The sequence below is a fragment of the Quercus robur genome, chromosome 8 (genome assembly GCF_932294415.1).
Source record: "Quercus robur chromosome 8, dhQueRobu3.1, whole genome shotgun sequence".
Taxonomy (NCBI): Eukaryota; Viridiplantae; Streptophyta; class Magnoliopsida; order Fagales; family Fagaceae; genus Quercus; species Quercus robur.
The window spans coordinates 45,676,266-45,695,964 of record NC_065541.1 but is presented as its reverse complement, the minus strand read 5'-3'; the positions used below and the strand labels follow the sequence as shown (position 1 = coordinate 45,695,964).

Below are 19,699 nucleotides of genomic sequence, written 5' to 3'. Positions count from 1 at the left end.
ATATATATATATATATATATAGTTAAAAACCCTAAACTTTTCTATTCCTCTCCTCATTTTAGGCTTTCAACTCACACCTCCGCCTCTCCCTCTTCATCTCTCAGCTCTCTCACACACATGGCCACAAGCCCACAACACACACGGCCACAAGCAGACTAAGTCCTCTGCCCCTTTCATCTTCCTCACGTCGCCGCCGCACAGGCTCTCTACTCTCTCAACTCTGTTTCCTCCTTGCTGTCGCCGATCTCGCACTGTCGCACAGTCCTCTGCCTCTCTCATCTTCCTTGCCCATGGCCACAAGCGTGACACGGCCTCACTCCACCTCATTCTCCATTTTTTTTTTTTTTCTGGATTCAGTTCGCCTCAATCATGTGAGTTTATGTTTGTGTTTATGATTTCTGAAAGGGAAAAATGAAAATCATAGATCTGAAATTTGTGTTTGGTTTGTGATTTTGAAAGGGAAAATCGTAGATCTGAAATCTGTGTTTGTGATTTCTATGTTTATGTTTGTGATTGTGTTTGTGTTCGTGATTTTGGGCCGAAAAATCATAAATCAAAATTTTTGTTTCTGATTTTAGGCTGGGCTGGTCATGAGGGATGGGGCCCACGGGGCCCGTGGGGGCAGGTCTGAGTCCCGGAAAAAAAATCCGTTTAGTAAACGGGCCAGGTCCGAGCCACGGGTCTTGGCCCGCGGGTCGGGTCCGGTATGAAAAAACCCGGCCCGAACTCGACCCTTTTGCCATTCCTACTATCATCTCTCCAACTTACTTGTCCAATTCAAACTCTTTTAACTAATCCGACCAACTCCAAGATCAGACATGTAATCAATATTGTCATTTCCCGTTGTCTTTGGAGTAAATGTACAATGACTAACTTGTGAGTTATTAGAATTCCAACTTGTGTTCAGACTCAATTGTCTTCTTCAAGTTAACAAATCAAATTAGATATCTAGCACTAGCTAGCTAAGAGAACCACCACTAATTTGTGGACAAGCAAAACTCGTACCCCACTAGACAATGGCACCGACCTTATTTATCAAACTAGTCTAGATATCTATTATTTTGTGCAATTGATTGACTACATTAAAAATTCAGCCAAAAAAAAAAAGTATTGACTATATGAATAAAAATTTGAAACAGCAATTTTGAAAAAATATATATTGAAAAGAAAAATCTGAGCGTACTTCAACAAAATTCGGCTTTTTTACAACAAAAATCAACAATGGCACTAACAAGAATCTAGAAGCAAGAAGTGAGTAGCACAAGCAAGAAGCCATGGCTGTTTCATATTGTTCTACTTTTCTTTATGTCAGTCACCAGTGGCAATCTTTCCACTGGCTCTGATACCATCTTCCCAGGCAAGTCTCTCTCTGGGAACCAAACCATAATATCCAAAGGTGGAGTTTTTGAACTGGGTTTCCTCACACCAGGTAACTCTCACAACTATTACATAGGCATATGGTACAAAGGATTACCAATACCAAATAAAACAGTGGTTTGGGTGGCCAACAGGAATCAACCTGTCTCTGACCCATCATCTTCAACATTACAGTGGTTTCAGGATGTTAACTTAGTCCTACTCACATCAAACAAGATTAGAGTTTGGTCTACAAATTCAACCTCTAGCTTGCCTAATTCTATTGTAGGTGTGCTTCTTGACAATGGAAATTTCATCTTAAGAAAAATTTTAGATTCCTCTAGCATAATGTGGTAGAGTTTTGATCACCCAACTAATACATGGCTGCCTGGTGCCAAGTTTGGATATAATAAAGTTACTAATGATAGTCAAATTCTAACTTCGTGGAGAAGTTATGAAAATCCAGCACCTGGGCTCTTCTCTGCTGAACTAGAACCAAAAGGTACAAGTTACTCGTTAAAATGGAATAGGTCTAATTTGTACTGGACTAGTGGGGAATGGTCAGGGAAGATTTTCAGCCTTCCGCCTGAAATAGACCTGAACCGTTATGTTAAAAATCTTACCTTTGTTTCAAATGAAAATGAGAGCTATTTTATATATTCTGCTGCATCCGATTTTGCACTTACTAGATCTGTGCTGGATGTAATTGTGCATCTCACGTTATCTGTATGGTGGAAGGAACTCTAGCAATGGAAATTGGTTTGGATAAAACCAAAGAACCAGTGTGAGGTTTATGCTACCTGTGGTGCTTTTAGTAGCTGCAATGAGCAAAAATCCACTGTTTGTGCTTGTATACAAGGATTTGAACCAAGAAAATTAGATGAATGGAATTTGAAAGATCAATCAGGTGGCTGTGTGAGGAGAGCCCCATTACAATGCGATCACGGTGGAAATGATGCATTTTTGTTAATTCCCAACATGCTGTTTCCAGTGAATTCAGTGGCATTAAGAGTCAACAACATCGAAGAATGCAAATCAGCATGCTTGAGAAACTGTTCATGCAATGCTTATGCTTATGATAATGGATGTTTTATTTGGATAGGAGAACTGGTCAATCTACAACAACTTTCATCTGAAAATAAGATTGGAAGAGAAATCCATGTCCGTGTTGCAGCACTTGAACTTTTGGGAAGTAAAGTGAAGACAGATAGAAAAACTATTTGGATTGTTGTTGGAGCAATTGCAGCAATTTTTCTCCTCTTTGGTATGGTATTAACAATAGTATGGAGGAGACAATCTGCTCGCACATTTGAGGCAATGGATGATTCCTTGATGCTGTTCAACTACCATGAATTAAAAAAAGCTACAGAACTCTTGCAAAAACTTGGGGAGGGTGGTTTTGGTTCTGTTTTCAAGGGGACTTTACCCAATTCAACTGCCATAGCAGTGAAAAAACTAAGAAGTGTAAAGCAAGGTAAGAAGCAGTTTTGTGCAGAAGTGAGCATAGTTGGAACAATTCAGCAAACTATTCTTATTTGCCTTTGAGGTTTTTGCGCAGAAGCTTCAAAATGGTTTATAGTCTATGATTACATGCCAAAAGGTTCTCTAGAGTCACATTTGTTTCAAAAGGGTTCCCAAATTTTGGATTGGAAGATAAGATATAATATTGCATTTGGAACTGCTAGAGGATTGGCTTACCTTCATGACGAGTGCAGAGACTGTATCATACATTGTGACATCAAGCCTGAAAACATTTTGTTGGATGCTGATTATAATCCAAAAGTGGTATATTTTGGCCTTGCAAAGCTTGTTGGTCGGGACTTCAGTCAGGTTCTTACTACCATGAGGGGAACCAGAGGTTACCTCGCACTAGAATAGCTTTCAGGTGAGGCTATCACTCATATTTTCCCAAAATTAGAAAGTTAACAAAAGGGTGTGGGGACTTTTCTGTGTGCGTGTAAGCGTTTAGTAAATGTATTTAAGAGCAACTTCTGATCATTTCATTTATAAGGCTAGCATTTTCTCCTATCAATTATAAGCTCAATGAACTATTTTATTGATGTAAGAAACAAGTCCTTTTGATAGAGAGTGGGTGAAGAGGGAAACGGGAAATTCGAAGTTCCTTGGTGCATTAATTGGATATATTAATTTATTGTTCTCCATAAACTTTTTGAGTGATTCTGTATATTGAGATGCTGTCTCCATTGACTCCTACTTAAAAAAAAAAAAAAAAAAAAAAAAAAAAAAAAAAAAAAACTGTTGTTTCCAAACATATGTAATTGCTAATTCTCGACTATTTACATTATGAAGCACTACTGTCATGTGGTCCTGTGAATGGCAATTAATGTTTTCCACTGGTGTTAATCTCTATTTATTGACCCACTAACCTTGGATTTGAATTGAAAACATTTCATTAAATTCATTGTTAATTTGCTTGATATTGATGAATTTCCTCCGCTGGTTTGGAAGCTGCTTTTGTGTACTATTTGTTTGACATTATTTTCTGATCTTGTGCAATTCAGGTTGTTGTCTTCTACTTCCATGATGAATTTACCTGGTTGAAAGGTGCTGGCCTTTTCACAATCATGATTGGTGTTAGTTTATTCAATTGGTACAAGTAAGTCTTCAGTTTCAAGCAAAATATCATAATATTTCAAGTTTTTTTAAATCCCTTTTCATATCGCAAAATGAAACTAATAATCTACAAAAGACTGTCAAGATTTTTATCTTGGTTCATTTTGTCATTGTTGTTCTTTATTCATTCTTGGAATTTAGGATTTTCAACATTAAATTGTTGTTAATTTGCCCAATCAATCATATTATATATAATAAAAGTTGGGCTTAGACGCCGTAGTTGCGCCACGTGGTTTCACTGAATTGCAGAAATTTTATTAAAATTTTAGATTTTTAAAGAACTAAAAATGAATAGTATACTACCTGGACTCTAATTTATGTTTAAAAAAAAAAAAAACTGCAGATTAATATTAGATTAATCAGGATTCTAATTCATTCTTATCTCTAATTCAAAAGATTAAGACTCTAATTCTTTTTTATCTCTAAAAAAAAAAAATATTGCTTCACGTAAGTTGATGAGAAATCCAAAGAATTGAAATCAAAGGAAGAGAATATAGCGGCAAAGGAAAAAGTCATTCAAGAAAAGTTAGATAGCATCGCGTCGTTGCAGAGTGAGGTTGCTTCTCTCCCGGTGAGGCATTAGCATTTAGCATTGGACTTCCCAAAACCAATAACTTAACTTTGTGTCAACAAGATTTCTATGTTATTACTTATTGTATATATATTTTTATTTTCAGAAAAAAGGAACGATAGATGTTGAGGAGCGGATCAGAGAGGCTCATGCACGTGCAGGTGAATTAGAGAAGCAGGTAAGATATAGGCAAGCAAACAATTTACACTGTTGAAAACCATGGCTGCTATATGATCTGTCATATTTTATACAGGCTGACAAACTGAAGAGGGACGAAGGCCTTAATCTCGGGTAAATGAAGCTGAGAAGAAAGTTCAAGAATTGAGTTTGAAACTAGATAATGTGAGTATTTATTTGGCCAAATTATATATGAAGGCCTATGTTAATTGATATAGATGACACCTTTTTATCTAAAAAATTTTAGATTAGGTGCTTGAAATATTTTTTAAAAAAATTGTAAATAAATCATCTTTAGATCATTTTAAAAAATATGTTACATTGAGTTTTACTTCTTCTTCTTCTTTAGATGTCATCTTTTTTCTAATAATAAAGTAAATAAAAAAAAAAAATTTGAGTTTCACCTAAACTACTTCCTTTTGTTTATATCATCTTCTTCACAATCTAAAATTTCCACTATATATACATAGAGTTTTTTGGTGTTTAATTATTTGCTATATTCTTCATTTCTCCTTTGTGCCCTACCTACAACCTCGCAAGTAGTTTTTTTTTTTTTTTTTTTTTTTTTTTTTTTTTTTTTTTTCCATCAAATTGAATAGATTTTGTTTATTTGCTGCCTTTTTATTATATATAATATGATTTTTATCAACAAGTTTTATAGATAGGTTGAAATTCTATGTTTGATCACACCTTTTAATGTTTTTTTTAGAAGTCAATAGAGCAAGGAATATATTTGTATTTTTTTAATTTCTTATTACTTGATTATTTGTTGTTGACATCAATATTTTAAAATGGATTTAATTTGTTATGGTTTTTGTTTGGTGCTTTGTTCCATGTAATCTATATTTTTTAATTAAAAGCAAAATTTGCCGTTAAACATGAAATTGATACGAGAGAATCCATCCGTCCAAATTTCTATGTAAGTCTATCTTTACTTAACTCAGTTTTTTTTTTTTTTTTTAGCTCAAAAATTTGGATATTTCTTCATTAATGAATTGAGGTTTTGGCTTAATTTTGTTTTCAACCATTTCAATTATTTAATTCATTATTTTTTCATGTGTAATATTAATATCTGTTTTTTTTTTTTTTTTTTATAATAAAAAAAGATAATATATGTGTTCTTAAAGGCTAAAACACAATACAATTACAAACATTACTTTAAGTTAGGGTGCTATATTTATTTATAAGTAAATTAGAATGTTACATTAAATTAGAGTATTATGTTTTTATTTATTATTAATTTAGAATGTTACATATGGATACATATGTTGGTTTAGGGTTGATATAATTTATAATCATTTGAATGAAATCAACACTAAAACAAATTATTTAAATATCAAAATAAGAAATAAAAATTAAATTTATTTTAAGTGTACAAGTACAATTTATTTTTTAATCTTAAATTTTGAATTAATTCTTTTTTTCATTTTATTTGTTATTAAATTTAATTATATTATCAAAATATTTTTCTATTTTTTATTATTATCTGTTTTTCCGTGTATTCTTATATATTCTTAGGCATAACAATTTCTTCTTCTTTGCTCTCCCCCATTATTATTAATAATTCTCATTCTTTTATAATTTATATGTTGTTTAGAAATCTAACTCTCCTTTGTTTTTTTTTTTTCCTTATTACTTAGGCAATTTGATGTCTGTTAAATCCATAGTAAAAGTTTTTATCAAACCTACCATCCAAAGTATTACAGGTATGTATTTCTATTATTTGTTTTTGTGTTTTTTTCTAGCAATGATGGATAAGTATGTATCTCATGCAAGCACACATGAATTTAAATTGCCTTTCAATATTTTGAATGCTTTATTATTTGCTAGATGTGATTAGGCACAAAAGTATATGCTTTATTATTATTTTTTTGAATCATTTAAATACACCACTATTAAGTTAATAGGATTTTTTATATATATATTTTTTTAAAAAATGAAATTATTTTTTTAAATTGGATTTATTCATGTTATTCCCTTTTTCTTTTCTTTTTTTATATTTATATTTTGAATATTATCACTTAATACTTATTTATGTAAAGTATGCATAGTATTGTGTATTGGTTTGCAACACTAATTAATATTTTTTTCTAATTATTAGTATAATTTTTTATTCCCAACAAATTTTCATTAATCATTTTTTTTTTTGGTTTTTAATTGCAAAATTTTGGAACTTTAATTCCTGAATTTTCATAATCTTTAAAAAGTCATCATTCTTCCAATATCAATTTTTTGTGCATTGATTATTTTTACTCTTGAGCCATCACTATAAAATAGGGTTTTTTTTTTTTTTTTTTTTTTTTTTTTTTTTTTTTTTTTTTTTTCCTTTGCAATTTTCGAATTTATTTGACTAAACTTATTTGACTAAAATAGTAAAATCAAAGTTGAAATGATAGCTATTTTTTTAAATTTTATTTTAAAGCGGTCATAGACTCATATGCAACTTTACAATCTATATGGTTCTATTTTTTTATTTAATTCAATTTAATTTTCTTCTTGATTTTTTTTCCAGGTTTGTTATAAAAGATTTCAATCATATCCTAAGAAAGGTTTGTAATCATATGTAGATTCATTAAATGCAGAATTCATATGCAAATAGTTTGATACATGTAACTAAAAATAATATTATAACACAACTAATAAGAATTATTTATTTATTCATAAGAATTATTTATTTTGTTATAATAATTATTAAAATATAATAATTATTTTTACATATATTCTATAAATTTTATCATCAAGCCGTGCAACGCACGGGCCTTTAACTAGTATATATATAAAAGCAGAGACCTCATGTGAGAGTGCAAGAGGTCTTATCACGTGGCACTCTAATATTTCATTTAGCCTTTTTTACCTCTTTTCATCAAGTTTTTTTTTTTTTATCGTTACCTAATAGATCATAGTAACTTATTTTTACTATCATATAAATTTAACATTTTTTTACCTTTTTTTATTAAGTATTTTTTATTGTTACTCAATAGATCATAGTAACTTCTTTTTACTATTATATCAAATATGAGCTGTTCTTGACAATTAGACCAAAAGCTATTCACTACAAAATGGATTACCTTTTAAAAGTAGACCAAACTTTATGAAAAACTCAAGCTCAGTTATTACCTTATATGTTATGACCAAAGTTTGACCATTTCCACGTGCAAATCAAAGCAAAAACTCTTACCCTCTTACCCTATTACCTTATATGTTATGACCAAAGTTTGACTATTTACTCTCTACTTCTAGAAAATCTCATTCTCATGAAATTATGTCTCCATTTTTCCCCAATTTCAATTCAATTTACTTTTGTCTATCAATAATGTTCTATGCAATTTATGCAAACAAATTCTTTATTATTGACCAGTGTAACAAAAATATATATAAATCTTGAGATCTCTGATATTGTTGAAATAATTGACAAGTGCATATTTCTAAAATTTATATTAACAATAAGTCTAATAAATAGCATATACTATCTCACAAAATGCCATTAACTTAATATTTTCTTAAAAAAATTCAATGATAGGAATGGTAAAAAACATGATCCTATACAAGAAATACCAAAAATACATGCAAACAATTTTCATAAGAGGATTAATCTTTAAATAATATGAAGACAATAGTAAAGATAAAATGCATTGAATAAGATCCTATGAAACAGATTTGTTAATTATTTCAAATTATACTCATCATTTACGTAAAAATAATAATAATACATCTTATTATTTATATTAAAAAAATAATACATATTAATTTCAAAATTCATTGCAAGATGTGAACTGTTAGGATATTGCAACAATAAGTAACATTGATACAACAATGGGTTGGTATTACATTTTGTGCGTACTTTGTGAAAGGAATGTCAAACCATAAGCAGGATCATTTTGGTGTGCAAAATGTGAAACAAAAACAAATCTTTCTATCCTAAAGTTAGAGGCACTTACATTAACTACATACTCTCCAAATATTTATAATATATTTATCTCACTGTAACTACTATATATATATATACACACACACAATTGCAAACTACTTCAGATACAAGATTCAAATTGAAGTTTTTGATGCAATTGACAAAACAAATTTTGTGATATTTGATTGAGATGCCGAGAAAATTCTAAATAAATCTACAAGAAATCTTGCTGAAAATAAATTGAGGTACAACTTATTTAAATTATTGTAAAACTATTGATATTGGAGAAGGAATCCCACGTGATTTGAAAAAAAAAATTAGGAAAAAAATGGATTTTCCTACTTCATTTGAATGAATTCAATCTAAAACAAAAACAAAAAAAAAAAAAAGATTTTTTAATGAAGCTTTTTATTACATCACATAATAAAAATCAATAATATAGAATGAATTAATATGCTTTTATCAACTTTTATTATACAATATTACTTCAAAGTTGTTTTAATTATTGCTCATTACTTGAACAAAATAATTATAATAGATATATGTGTGCAATTTATAATTGTTACTTTTTATGATGAACTTATTACTAACAAAGTTTTATAATAAATATGCTATAATATATGTGTAATATTTTCTAAAATCAAATTTACATAAAACATTACAACATTATCCGTGCATCACACGGTCAATTTACTAGTTTGTTGGGTAATAGTAACAAAATCCTTTGAGTTTTTCACTCAAAAAAAAAAAAAAAAAATCCTTTGTGTTTCCAATGGAGTTTTCTAGGGTTCAATCCCCCTTCTCCAACTATGGAATTATATAAAAAAAAAATTCTTGGAATTTCCATTTTCTGACATGCCTAGTGGCATTGGGAAATTTGGAAATGGGATTGTGTTTTTATATGCGTTTATTTCTAAAGTGTCTTGCTTGTACTTTACCATATTGCTGTGCTTAAATTTCATGTTTGCATTTCAATATATATGTGTGTGTGTGTGTGTGTGTGTGTATATATATATATATATATATATATAGAGAGAGAGAGAGAGAGAGAGAGAGAGAGAGAGAGAGAGAGAGAGAGAGAGAGAGAGAGAGAGAGAGAGAGAGCTAAATTATAGTCGCTTGAAATATTCTGGGTAGGTTGCAAGGTTTAGGACCACCTTGTCTATCTATTCAACCTCTCCCCTGACTTTGCTATATACACAACAGAGCTAAATTATAGTCGCTTGAAATATTCTGGGTAGGTTGCAAGGTTTAGGACCACCTTGTCTATCTATTCAACCTCTCCCCTGACTTTGCTATATACACAACACTTTCATATGAAATCCTAAGTGTTAGGTTGTTATGGGTTGTTATTGGTGTGAACAAAAAATAATTTCAGTAGTAGGTTCAAACCAATAACGAGTAACCGCTTATGATTTTTGGTGAAAGTGTTGTAAAAATGTTGTGGACGTAGCATTTCTCTTTCTTAAAAGAGAGAAATCATGCCTCACCATGTGGTACATGCTTAGGCATGAATGGAGTTTGAATTTTGGGTTAAAATGACCGAATACCATATTTGGCAGAAATTACTAGTGTTTAACCAACATTTGAGAAATAAAGTGATTGTTTTGAAACTCGAGTTTGTGTAACTTGAGTTCCATACAAAATAGCCACTAAGTATGCCGTGTTACTCAAGTTCCATAAAAAATTGCTATCAAGTTACACGGCAAACTTGATGGCTATTTTGTATGGAACTCGAGTTACACGGCAAACTCGAGTTTCAAAATAGTGGTAGATCACTATTATTTCACAAACACTGATAGAACACTAATAATTTTTGCCAAAAATGGTATTTGGCCATTTTGCCCCAAAATTTTGTGCTTCATTGCTTTGCACTTGTAGCATCTGTAGTGTGTTGAGATAAGAGATTCGGAAAACTCTAGCTTGTTTGAAATGATGAGGATTGAAATGCAGGGCTTTACTATCTCATATTCTAAAAGGTACTTGTTTGGATGACTAGATTTGCAATTGGGAATTTACATGGGTAGTTGCAAATTTGACATGCACCAAATATAAAACCTTTATGAACCAGTTCCCTCTACACAATATTTCTGCAATTATCAAATCCATCTCCAGAATCATTGAAGACCTGAGAACAAGCAAATACCTATTCATCAAATGTTGGTCTTTATAATAATTTTAGGGGATTGAGCATTCTAGTCAGCACTGGCTACAGGGTCCTCTCATAAGACCTTAAGGAGCTGAATACCTTGAAACTATCATTGTCATTCTTTAGGCAGACATCAACTTGTATCTGATGCCGCAGCTGCACATTGTCAACCCTTCGATTCTTCCTTCTGGGATGACTCAATTGTCACTGAGTTGAATCAACCCATATCTCCGCGGTCAATCTTCCACATTTTTTTCATGTTATGACAGTTCTCACGCTTAGTGAAGCAGTGGCAAAAACACATTTGTTCAGAAATAGTGATCTGTTTGCTTGATCAATAGCAGCAACTGTTCAGCTTATTAAGGGGAAGATTCATGAAAAAATGATTTTCGTGTGATTTTGAATAATAGTTGAAGGTTTATGACATAAGCTTTATATTATTATTATTATTATTTAAAAAGAAAAGGCTTACTCTAGGTAGAACTTGAAAAAAACAAAAAGGCCTTTGTCTTAATTGGGTGGTTTTTATTGATTTATTTATTTTTTCCCCAATATAAGGAAGTGTGTCCTAGCTTTCAGGGAGACTATTTCACTCCCTATCCATGCGATACCCTGAAAATCCATGGATTGATAATGTGGTGGATTAAGATTGGAACTTTAGTGATTACTACACATCCTTTTAAGTCCATTGAGCCCACCACCCAAGTGTTTCTAAATGGATGCTATGTTCTTAGGTGTGCACCAGGATGTTCTACTTTGGGGAGTTGTTGCACTCTTCTAATAAAACTTACTCTATCTTTGGGATGTGATATCTTTTCAATACGAGGCTTGTCACAGTTTTTGAAACTCTTATGAATTTGCAGGGCTTTTATGAGTGCCCCTAATATTTCTTCCATTTTAGTAGTTGAAACTTTCTTCAAGAGAGCTGTATCTGAGTAGTTAGTGGTAGCATATTTCAAAGTGAAATGTTCGATTGGTATGTCATTTGGGAAATACCATGTTATTGAAAAGTCGACACAGCAAGCCTGAATCTTGAGCTCTTAACTCTTTGTGACCCCTTGCGTACATGCCTAACTTGCCATTTAATTAAAAAAAAAAAATGTTATCAGACACTGTTTTTGTTATAGGATTTAAAATTTAAAATATTTTTATGCCAGTGATAGAAGAATCCAAATCCCACAGTACTCATGCACTCGTGGAGTCATCAGTGGCACTCTGATTGGAGTGATAAGTTCTGGTTTGACCAGCCAATTGTAAAATGTTGGCTCTTCACTTGTGCACTTTTGTTTCTGTATGTTTGGTCGTTATCTAAATCTAAGCATTTATAGACATAATCCCATAGGTTGTAAAATGTAGGAAGAGCTGAACTTTATCATTATTCTTTTTAAAGAAAATTAAAATGTCTAGACCATGAGAACTTATCACATGCCTTTTATTCTAGCTTATTCATCCTTGTCTGCTTCTTTGTTGATCAATTTATGTTATTTATTTATTAGATACCAAAAGCCGAAGAAGGGTAAAAACAGTGAAGATGACAGTGTGGGACCACTCACTACAAATGTTTCTGCCAAGTATGATTATTGAGGAGGATGAACATGATGAAGGTGCTTGAGAGCCTTAGCAATCACATTGCCTGTATTCGAAGTAAGCCGCTCACTATATCCTCGTTAAATGATTTTCATTGCAAATTTGTCCATGTATGTTTCATTTCCATTTAGCTTTTAATTGCTTGTGGGATCGAGTACGTGGCGCCGAATTCACCTAGTTGATAATGATGGTTTTAAATTTATTCTTTCACTTGTAACCTTCTCACAAAAATGGACCTGGAAACATTGTACTTTAAACTTCTAGCTGTTCCTACCTTTACTTGTTTTTGTCAAATATAATCTGAAAATCATTGTGCATTAGCTGTGGGCGAATCTAATCCTGTTCTGGAGAGGTGTACAAATGGAGGAACTTTTCTAAGGAATATTATTCTAATATATCTTGTTTATTTTTATTCAATCTTTTTGAACCTATGATACCTGTCCTATCTAGTTAAAGAGTCTTTGTTTTGATTTTGATAGTTATCTGCTTGACGGTTCAAAGTTTGATAGCCTTGTCTTGGATGATTAGGATGTACAGAAGTCATCACTGGCTGTGATGCTTAGCGTAGCTGAAATTATTGTTAAGTCTTTTAATCGTTTCATTATCTACTGTAAGTAGGATACATCAAATCATATTAAAGATTCCCATAGTATTGGTGGTAGGGTCTGTTGGATGCGAGGTGTACCACAAACCTGGGTTCAATACCCGAGTGCATGAGTGTGGTCATCACCTATGTTTGATTTTGACGGCTGAGCATCAAAAAAGAAAATAATGTTTTTTAATGCATATTGTTGAATGTTGTGTGTGGACATGGATCATATTTCATCTTCGAGTATTGGTTTTTATTCTACCGTACAGAAAATCATGTAATGATTTCTAAGCAAAAATGACACACTGGGCTCTACTTCGTATTTTACTTGCAAGCTAACATATTGATAGGGTATTGCTATGTAGTTGATTCAACTAGACATCATAAATGTGGTAAATTTACACAGGGAAAGTTGATACTCATGCTCTCTTTCAGGTGAAGCTTGTATGAGACACCAGTTTAGTTAGTTTCAGCTTCACAGTATATATGAATTCCTACTCTCTTCGAGCTTTGGATCTTGTAGTCTGTACTTCCTCTTTTGGGTTGGCGGTAAAAATTGGATTTCTTCCTGCTCTAATAGGAGTCAAGTTAACAATTTGTCAACGTCAACTGCCTACATGCAATCAACAGATTTTGAATGATAAGTTTCCTTGAGCTTCCAGTTAATGGCAATACATATGCTGTGTTAGAAAGTATGCATTTGGATGTGTCAAAGATTGTCGCTAGTTCAGCTTTGGGCATTATGTTTCTTCTTCTCCTTAAGATAAAAGGATTTACATTGCAACAGGAAGCTATAAAGATTTGAGTACCATTTTGTGTCTTTTGTTTTGTTTTTTCCTTCCCGCCAGTCGTTCATTATGTTAGATGGCGGCTTCATTTTCTTGGATGTAAATAGTAATTGTAATGAGATATGGTTTATTCCGGAAGAAACAGTTTCTCATAAAATATTCAAGTGTTAATTTTTAACATGCTGTTCTTAATACTACTGACTGTAATATCATTAGTATTGGATACATGCATTGTCTTTGCAGGTTGGAGCTAGAGGTTAAGTCGCTTTTGTTTGAGGCGCATGGCTTGTCCTCATGTTTTCTTTACCATCAAATTTTCATTTAGATTGATGTGTTAGTAAGAATCATGATTAATTTCCCTCCTTCATTTTGTAACTATCGAATTATTTATATAAAAAAAAAAAAATTTGTAGAAGGAAAGTTTATTACCATGAAATAAATTGTAGAAGAAATGTATTCATTAAACACCAAAATATTGATTTTGAAGTCATATAAACAAATAATATTACGAACGAATTGGTGCCATTGGCAAAAGGGTGCAGAAAATATTTTGAAATGCTCTTTTAAGTGATTAACACTATATAATCCCTCTTTGCTATAATGAATTCATCAATTTTGCCTTATTGACTAAATATATTTTTGGTAAGCGAGGACATTGGAATGGAAGCACTCTATTTATTACCTTATTTTCCACAAACTTGTGACTTTGATATCACTTTTTAAAATTTGAAGTCCCACACAAGTGTTTAGAGATAGGATAGGAGAAACTCTAAAAAACTTAAATATTTTAGAGATAAGATAGGAGAAGCTCTTGAACACTTTAATATGTTGGAAGCACTAAAGAGCAACTCAATCTATTTTTCTTGCCACAAGTAAGTATATTAAATTAGTATTTATAAACTAGAGTAAGTAAATCTATAATTAACCTTCCTAATTAATTGTTATATGCATAACTCCAAACACTTATCCATGCCACCAGTTTTGTTAATTTTATACATATATATCTATATAATATATAAACTAGTGTAGCGTTTAATGTTGCTGTTTTTACATTGCGCCACATCAGCTGCCATGTTATTCTTTTTTTTTTTTTCTTTTCTTGTTAAAAATATAATTTGTCCTACAATTTTAAAATGGTTTTTACAATTTTCAGACCTATAAATGTAGCCCACTACTTTTTTATTTATTTCCACTATCACCCTATAATAAATCTAGCCCACTACTTATTTATTTACTTCCACTATCACCCTATAATAAATCTGTATAATTAATCCAGTCCACCTCTTATTTATTTAGTTCCACAATCAAGTCCAACTCAAAATCTTTTCAGTTTAGTTTTAGGGTTTATGTGAGCATTTTCAGCTTAAAAACAAAAAAGAAAAAAAAAAAAGAAAAAAAAAAAAAAAACAAAACAAAACGTTGAAGCCTTTCAAGCTTTAGGGTTTTTTTTTTTTTTTTTTTTTTTTTTTTTTTTTTTTTTCCCAATATTCTTATAATTGTTTTTAACATTTATTTTTTTTAATATTTACACTTCTCCAACCCTTCTCTCTTCCTTATCATTTCATCTCCTCACTACTTCAATTTTTCTCCATCCCTTACTTTTTCATCTCCCCACTATCCTCTACATTAATATCATTCTTCCTCTTTCTCTTCATCTTCCTTTTTTTTTTTTTTTTTTTTTTGTCTCTTCTTATTCACACTTTCTTACTATAAATTTGTCACTATCTCTTCTATTCTATGCATAGTTTTTCCTCACAAAAAAAATGTCCCCTCTCTCTCTCTCTCTCTCTCTCTCTCTCTCTCTCTCTCTCTCTCTCTCTCTCTCTCTCTCTCTCTAAATTTTTTGGTGGATTTTTTTTATTTTTCTTGCATCTCTACTTTAGGTTGATAATTTTTTATATTCTTTAAAAATCTATTTTGGGTTAATGCGATTTAGTTTTGCTTTTTAAATTGTTTTTTATTTTTTTTATTCTTTTTGATTGTTAAATGTTATCCTATTGCATTCTAAAGAATTAAATATAGCATATAAAAATATAATATTATTCTATTACATAGCATGATTTGAATAATTTGGTATTTATTCTGTTACATAGCATGATTTTTTATAGTGCTCAATTTAGATGTTAAAGTATGAGACTTCTAATTTTTGTTTATTTTCTAATCCCTTGTGGTGGACAAAGTACTCTTAATAGTTGTATTAGAAGTACTCTATAATGCCATTTATTTAAAGAAAAGCAAACGTTAGCCAAATGAAAATAATTGGATAGGTGACAAATTTTAACTTTTGCAATTTTATTTTGTTTTTTTATTATTTTATAACATTAATGCATGTATAGAAACTTAATTCTTAGATTTTACTAATAATTGTTTATTTGATAATATATTTTGGGCGGCCGAAATTATAATTTCTACAAAGAAAATAACCTTAATAGATTATCAAAAACAAAATTTTATCCTAATATTGGTTCAATTAATCGTTGTTAAGTTTTATTAAATTTTTTTTAGTTTACGTTTTTTTGGTGTTTTGGATTGTTCCTATATTACATTTATGATTGTTCCTATAATAAATAAAAATATAATTATGAAATACATTACTCATTATTAGATTAGTTTTAATTGTAAGTTTTTTTTAATAAAACCACCATAAAAATAATTATCACGCGCAACGCGCGGGTTCGCAGCTAGTAATATCTAAAAGTTGAAGCGTAATATCTATTTTTGTTACTTGCTACACTTCTATTGAACTATATTGGCTATATCACCATTTTCTTTCCATTAGTTAAAAAAAAAAAAAAAAAACTCTTCTCCTCCCTTTTAGTCTACACATATTTTTACATTTTTTCTATCCCTTCCTTTGTTTCTTTATCTTTCTAGTTTTCTCTACTCTTTATTTTACTATTACACATCTTTTATCATTTTCTCTTATATTTTGACTCTTCTTTCTTTATATATTTTGTATAGATTACGTATCATTTCTCCCATTCAATTTATTTTTTCCCATACAAGAACTATAATTTAGCTCTCCTCTCTCTCTCTCTCTCCCTATCACAAAGTCTTATTTCTCCTCTCTTATGCCTTAAATTGGAATTTGATTTGGGTTAATAATTAGCTTTTTTGAAAATAGGAATTTGAGTTTATATCAAAACATAATCTACATAGTTATGAATTTGAATATTCTTACCAATTGTTATGGGATTGTAATAGTACTGGATCAATTCATCTTTGTTTGGTTTTTTTTTTTTTTTTTTTTTAATTTTTAATTTTGATCTTGGTTTTTTCATTTTGGAAGAGCAAAGATTCTAATGAAGCTGAGGAGTATGATTTAGATTATGTACTAGGAATGCCCACAAGATATTCTATTGAGGATTTGCACACCATTATGGGGAATTTCAAGAAGAAACTCAGTGAAGGTAGATTTGGCACAGTTTTTGAAGGGATTCTAATTGACAGCACTAAAGTTGCTGTCAAGTGACCAAGTCTTTGTAAATTTCACTGGAACAAATAGACAACAAAGCTAACAATAGCTGAGATGTTATTGCAGAATAACCTACTCAAACCCTTAACTAGCACTCACTCTAAATAAATTAACGAAAACATCATCCATATGAGATGCAATATCATATTCTCTAAGCCACGCAGATTTTACTGAAAAATTATTTAATGATATAAATAACTAGGGGCTCAGGAAAATTAACTCTCAAGCACATTTCCGCCAGTGAATGAAACAAGACTCTCCACATAAACGATAGCTTGCCTTGGCATGAATATTTTTGTATACCCCGAGCGTTGAAGAATCTTAATTTCTTGAGAACCAATGTTATACGAGACCAATGTCTTATTTTCTGAGACCAAAAGAATCTCCTCATTCCCAAGAAGTTGTAGTGGCCTCTGAATTCCTAATAGGTGTCCCTACAACAAGTTGTTTGGTCCAAGAATCCTTGACCCCATATTCACGCATCGCCCATATATCGATGTATTCATTGATACCATAAACAATACAAGCAAGGCAATCATTGAATACAGCAAGAGTTTTATTTGGAAAAAACATATCTGGAAACCTTATTATTTGAAAAACCTCATGGCTCATGTCAAAGTACATAATTATGTGATGATCATAACTATCCCCGGGTTCGCTGTTGAGGAAACCGATCCAATGATGAACTCCATTAAAGTATATTTCATTACAACAAGAATGCAGCTTAATGTTGTTATGATGAATAAGGGTGCCAAATATTTGGGTCCAGGACTCAGCCCTTAGGGAGTAAACATAAAAAGAATTGCAGTAGCGTGTGATTGAATTTTCCGCAGATTTCTTCTTATGTTCGACAACTCGAACCACCTTGTAGTCATTAGAATTTTGATCAAAACCATATGCATAATATAATCCTGATAGTGCAAAATGAGGAGGACAATCACGAAATTGGGGATAGGGAATAACTTTACCTTTTCTGATAGCTAGATTCCTTAAGACAAAGCCATAGTGGCCTCTCAATATACCAGCAATGCAAATAATGCCGTTGATGCAAGCAAACATCTTGGACAATGCTCTAACTATGAGCAAGCGACCCATGCTGTCCCCCTTGAAGTCCACAATGCGGACTCCTCCTCCTTCATCAGGATGAGATTGCAGGAGGTATTGAAGATTCTTCTTTTTGTTGAGGCTCTCGACCAAAAATACTTGGATTTTTTTTTTTTTGGTTTGATGGCGGCGGAGGTGTTTGGCAAGGAAAGTTGGGTTTTGGACAAGAGTAGACCATGACTTTTGAACGCACCTGAAACGTAATGGCGATTTAACTGGAAGCCTTACCAGGATCTCTTCCGATAATGAAGGTAAACTATTATTGGAGCTTACCCTTAGTCTGCAACTTCTCCACCTTCGCCCCCACCTCCACTTCGAACTCGTATTCGACATTTTTGATTGACTCATTGAAAACCTTAATTTTGAAATCCCTAATACCTATTACTCCGTATATAGTAATACACACCTTTAGTCCCTCCCTGGTCGGCTAGGCCGTCCGTTGGGTCGGCCATTGCTATCCTTATTTGCAATATGACTTAACCCTTTTTTTTCTTGTGTAAGTAAATGGAGGCCCAATTATGTATTCAAAAGTTTAACCCTTGTTGCTATTTATATATTACAGCTAATTATAAAATGACAAATTTTAGTTACAAATAGTTGTAGTTGGCTATAATCTTACTCAATAAAATAAAAATTACTACATATTTTGAAAATCTAACCATTGAATTGTATGTTCTTTACGCTCTTAATACACATGTCAAATTTTGTATTAATCAGATATAATTTACTATATAATCAATAAGTTTATATTTTATGCATAATTTTAAACTATAAAAACTTGTAATTTAAACAATTTATTGATGACATAGATATTGATCTTTAATTTTTTAGAAATTTTGTAAGCATGGAGGATATAAAAAGAAGATATAATCTAACGGTGGATTTGTCAAAATTTACCTCTAATAAAAAAAAATATTAAGTAAGGTTGTAGTTTAAGATTATAACCAATTTTGTAGCTAAACTTTATCCATTATAAAACAGTGGTATATTCCCTTGCGACTGGTATATCTGATGTGTCAAGAGAGTTTAATAGATGAATGAGTACTTTTTGGTGTTTAAATGAAAATGTATAGGATTGAAATGACCCTCACAATTATCAAATTGTTATTATTATTTTTTTTTAAAGTCATGTTTATTTTTTATAGAGCTAATGTGGGGACATGTATAGAAGTTGATCTTTGGAAGTCAACCAAGAAAGCATTGTTTTCACTTTGTCTCTAGTCAGGGGCTGTTGGCTTTCATAGAGTCTAATGCCTCAGAACAATATTTTTCTTTCAATTTACCCAATACAAGCTATATTCAATTTCAAAATGGAAGCTTCGCTTTCTTCACAGATCCCGCAGAATCATTTCCAAATAATAA

General features: G+C 31.3%; 2 protein-coding genes across 3 annotated transcripts in view; one reads left to right on the top strand and one right to left on the bottom strand.

The window, feature by feature from the left end:
- The window catches only part of LOC126695990 (probable sugar phosphate/phosphate translocator At1g06470), an 89,963-nt gene extending 76,013 nt beyond the window's left edge, over nucleotides 1-13,950 (top strand). Inside the window, exons 13-14 of one of the 2 annotated variants that reach the window (XM_050392780.1) lie at nucleotides 12,399-12,438; nucleotides 13,406-13,950. In XM_050392780.1, the coding sequence (XP_050248737.1) occupies nucleotides 12,399-12,406 (8 nt within the window). In that variant the 3' untranslated portion in view covers nucleotides 12,407-12,438; nucleotides 13,406-13,950. The other variant, XM_050392781.1, reaches the window with a different exon arrangement.
- The window catches only part of LOC126695991 (F-box/kelch-repeat protein At3g06240-like), a 64,001-nt gene extending 45,274 nt beyond the window's left edge, over nucleotides 1-18,727 (bottom strand). The window contains exon 1 of the mRNA XM_050392783.1: nucleotides 18,633-18,727. Coding sequence (XP_050248740.1) covers nucleotides 18,633-18,685 — 53 coding nt within the window. The 5' untranslated portion in view covers nucleotides 18,686-18,727. The remainder of the gene's footprint in view (nucleotides 1-18,632) is intronic.
- Between the last annotated feature and the right edge of the window lie 972 nt (nucleotides 18,728-19,699).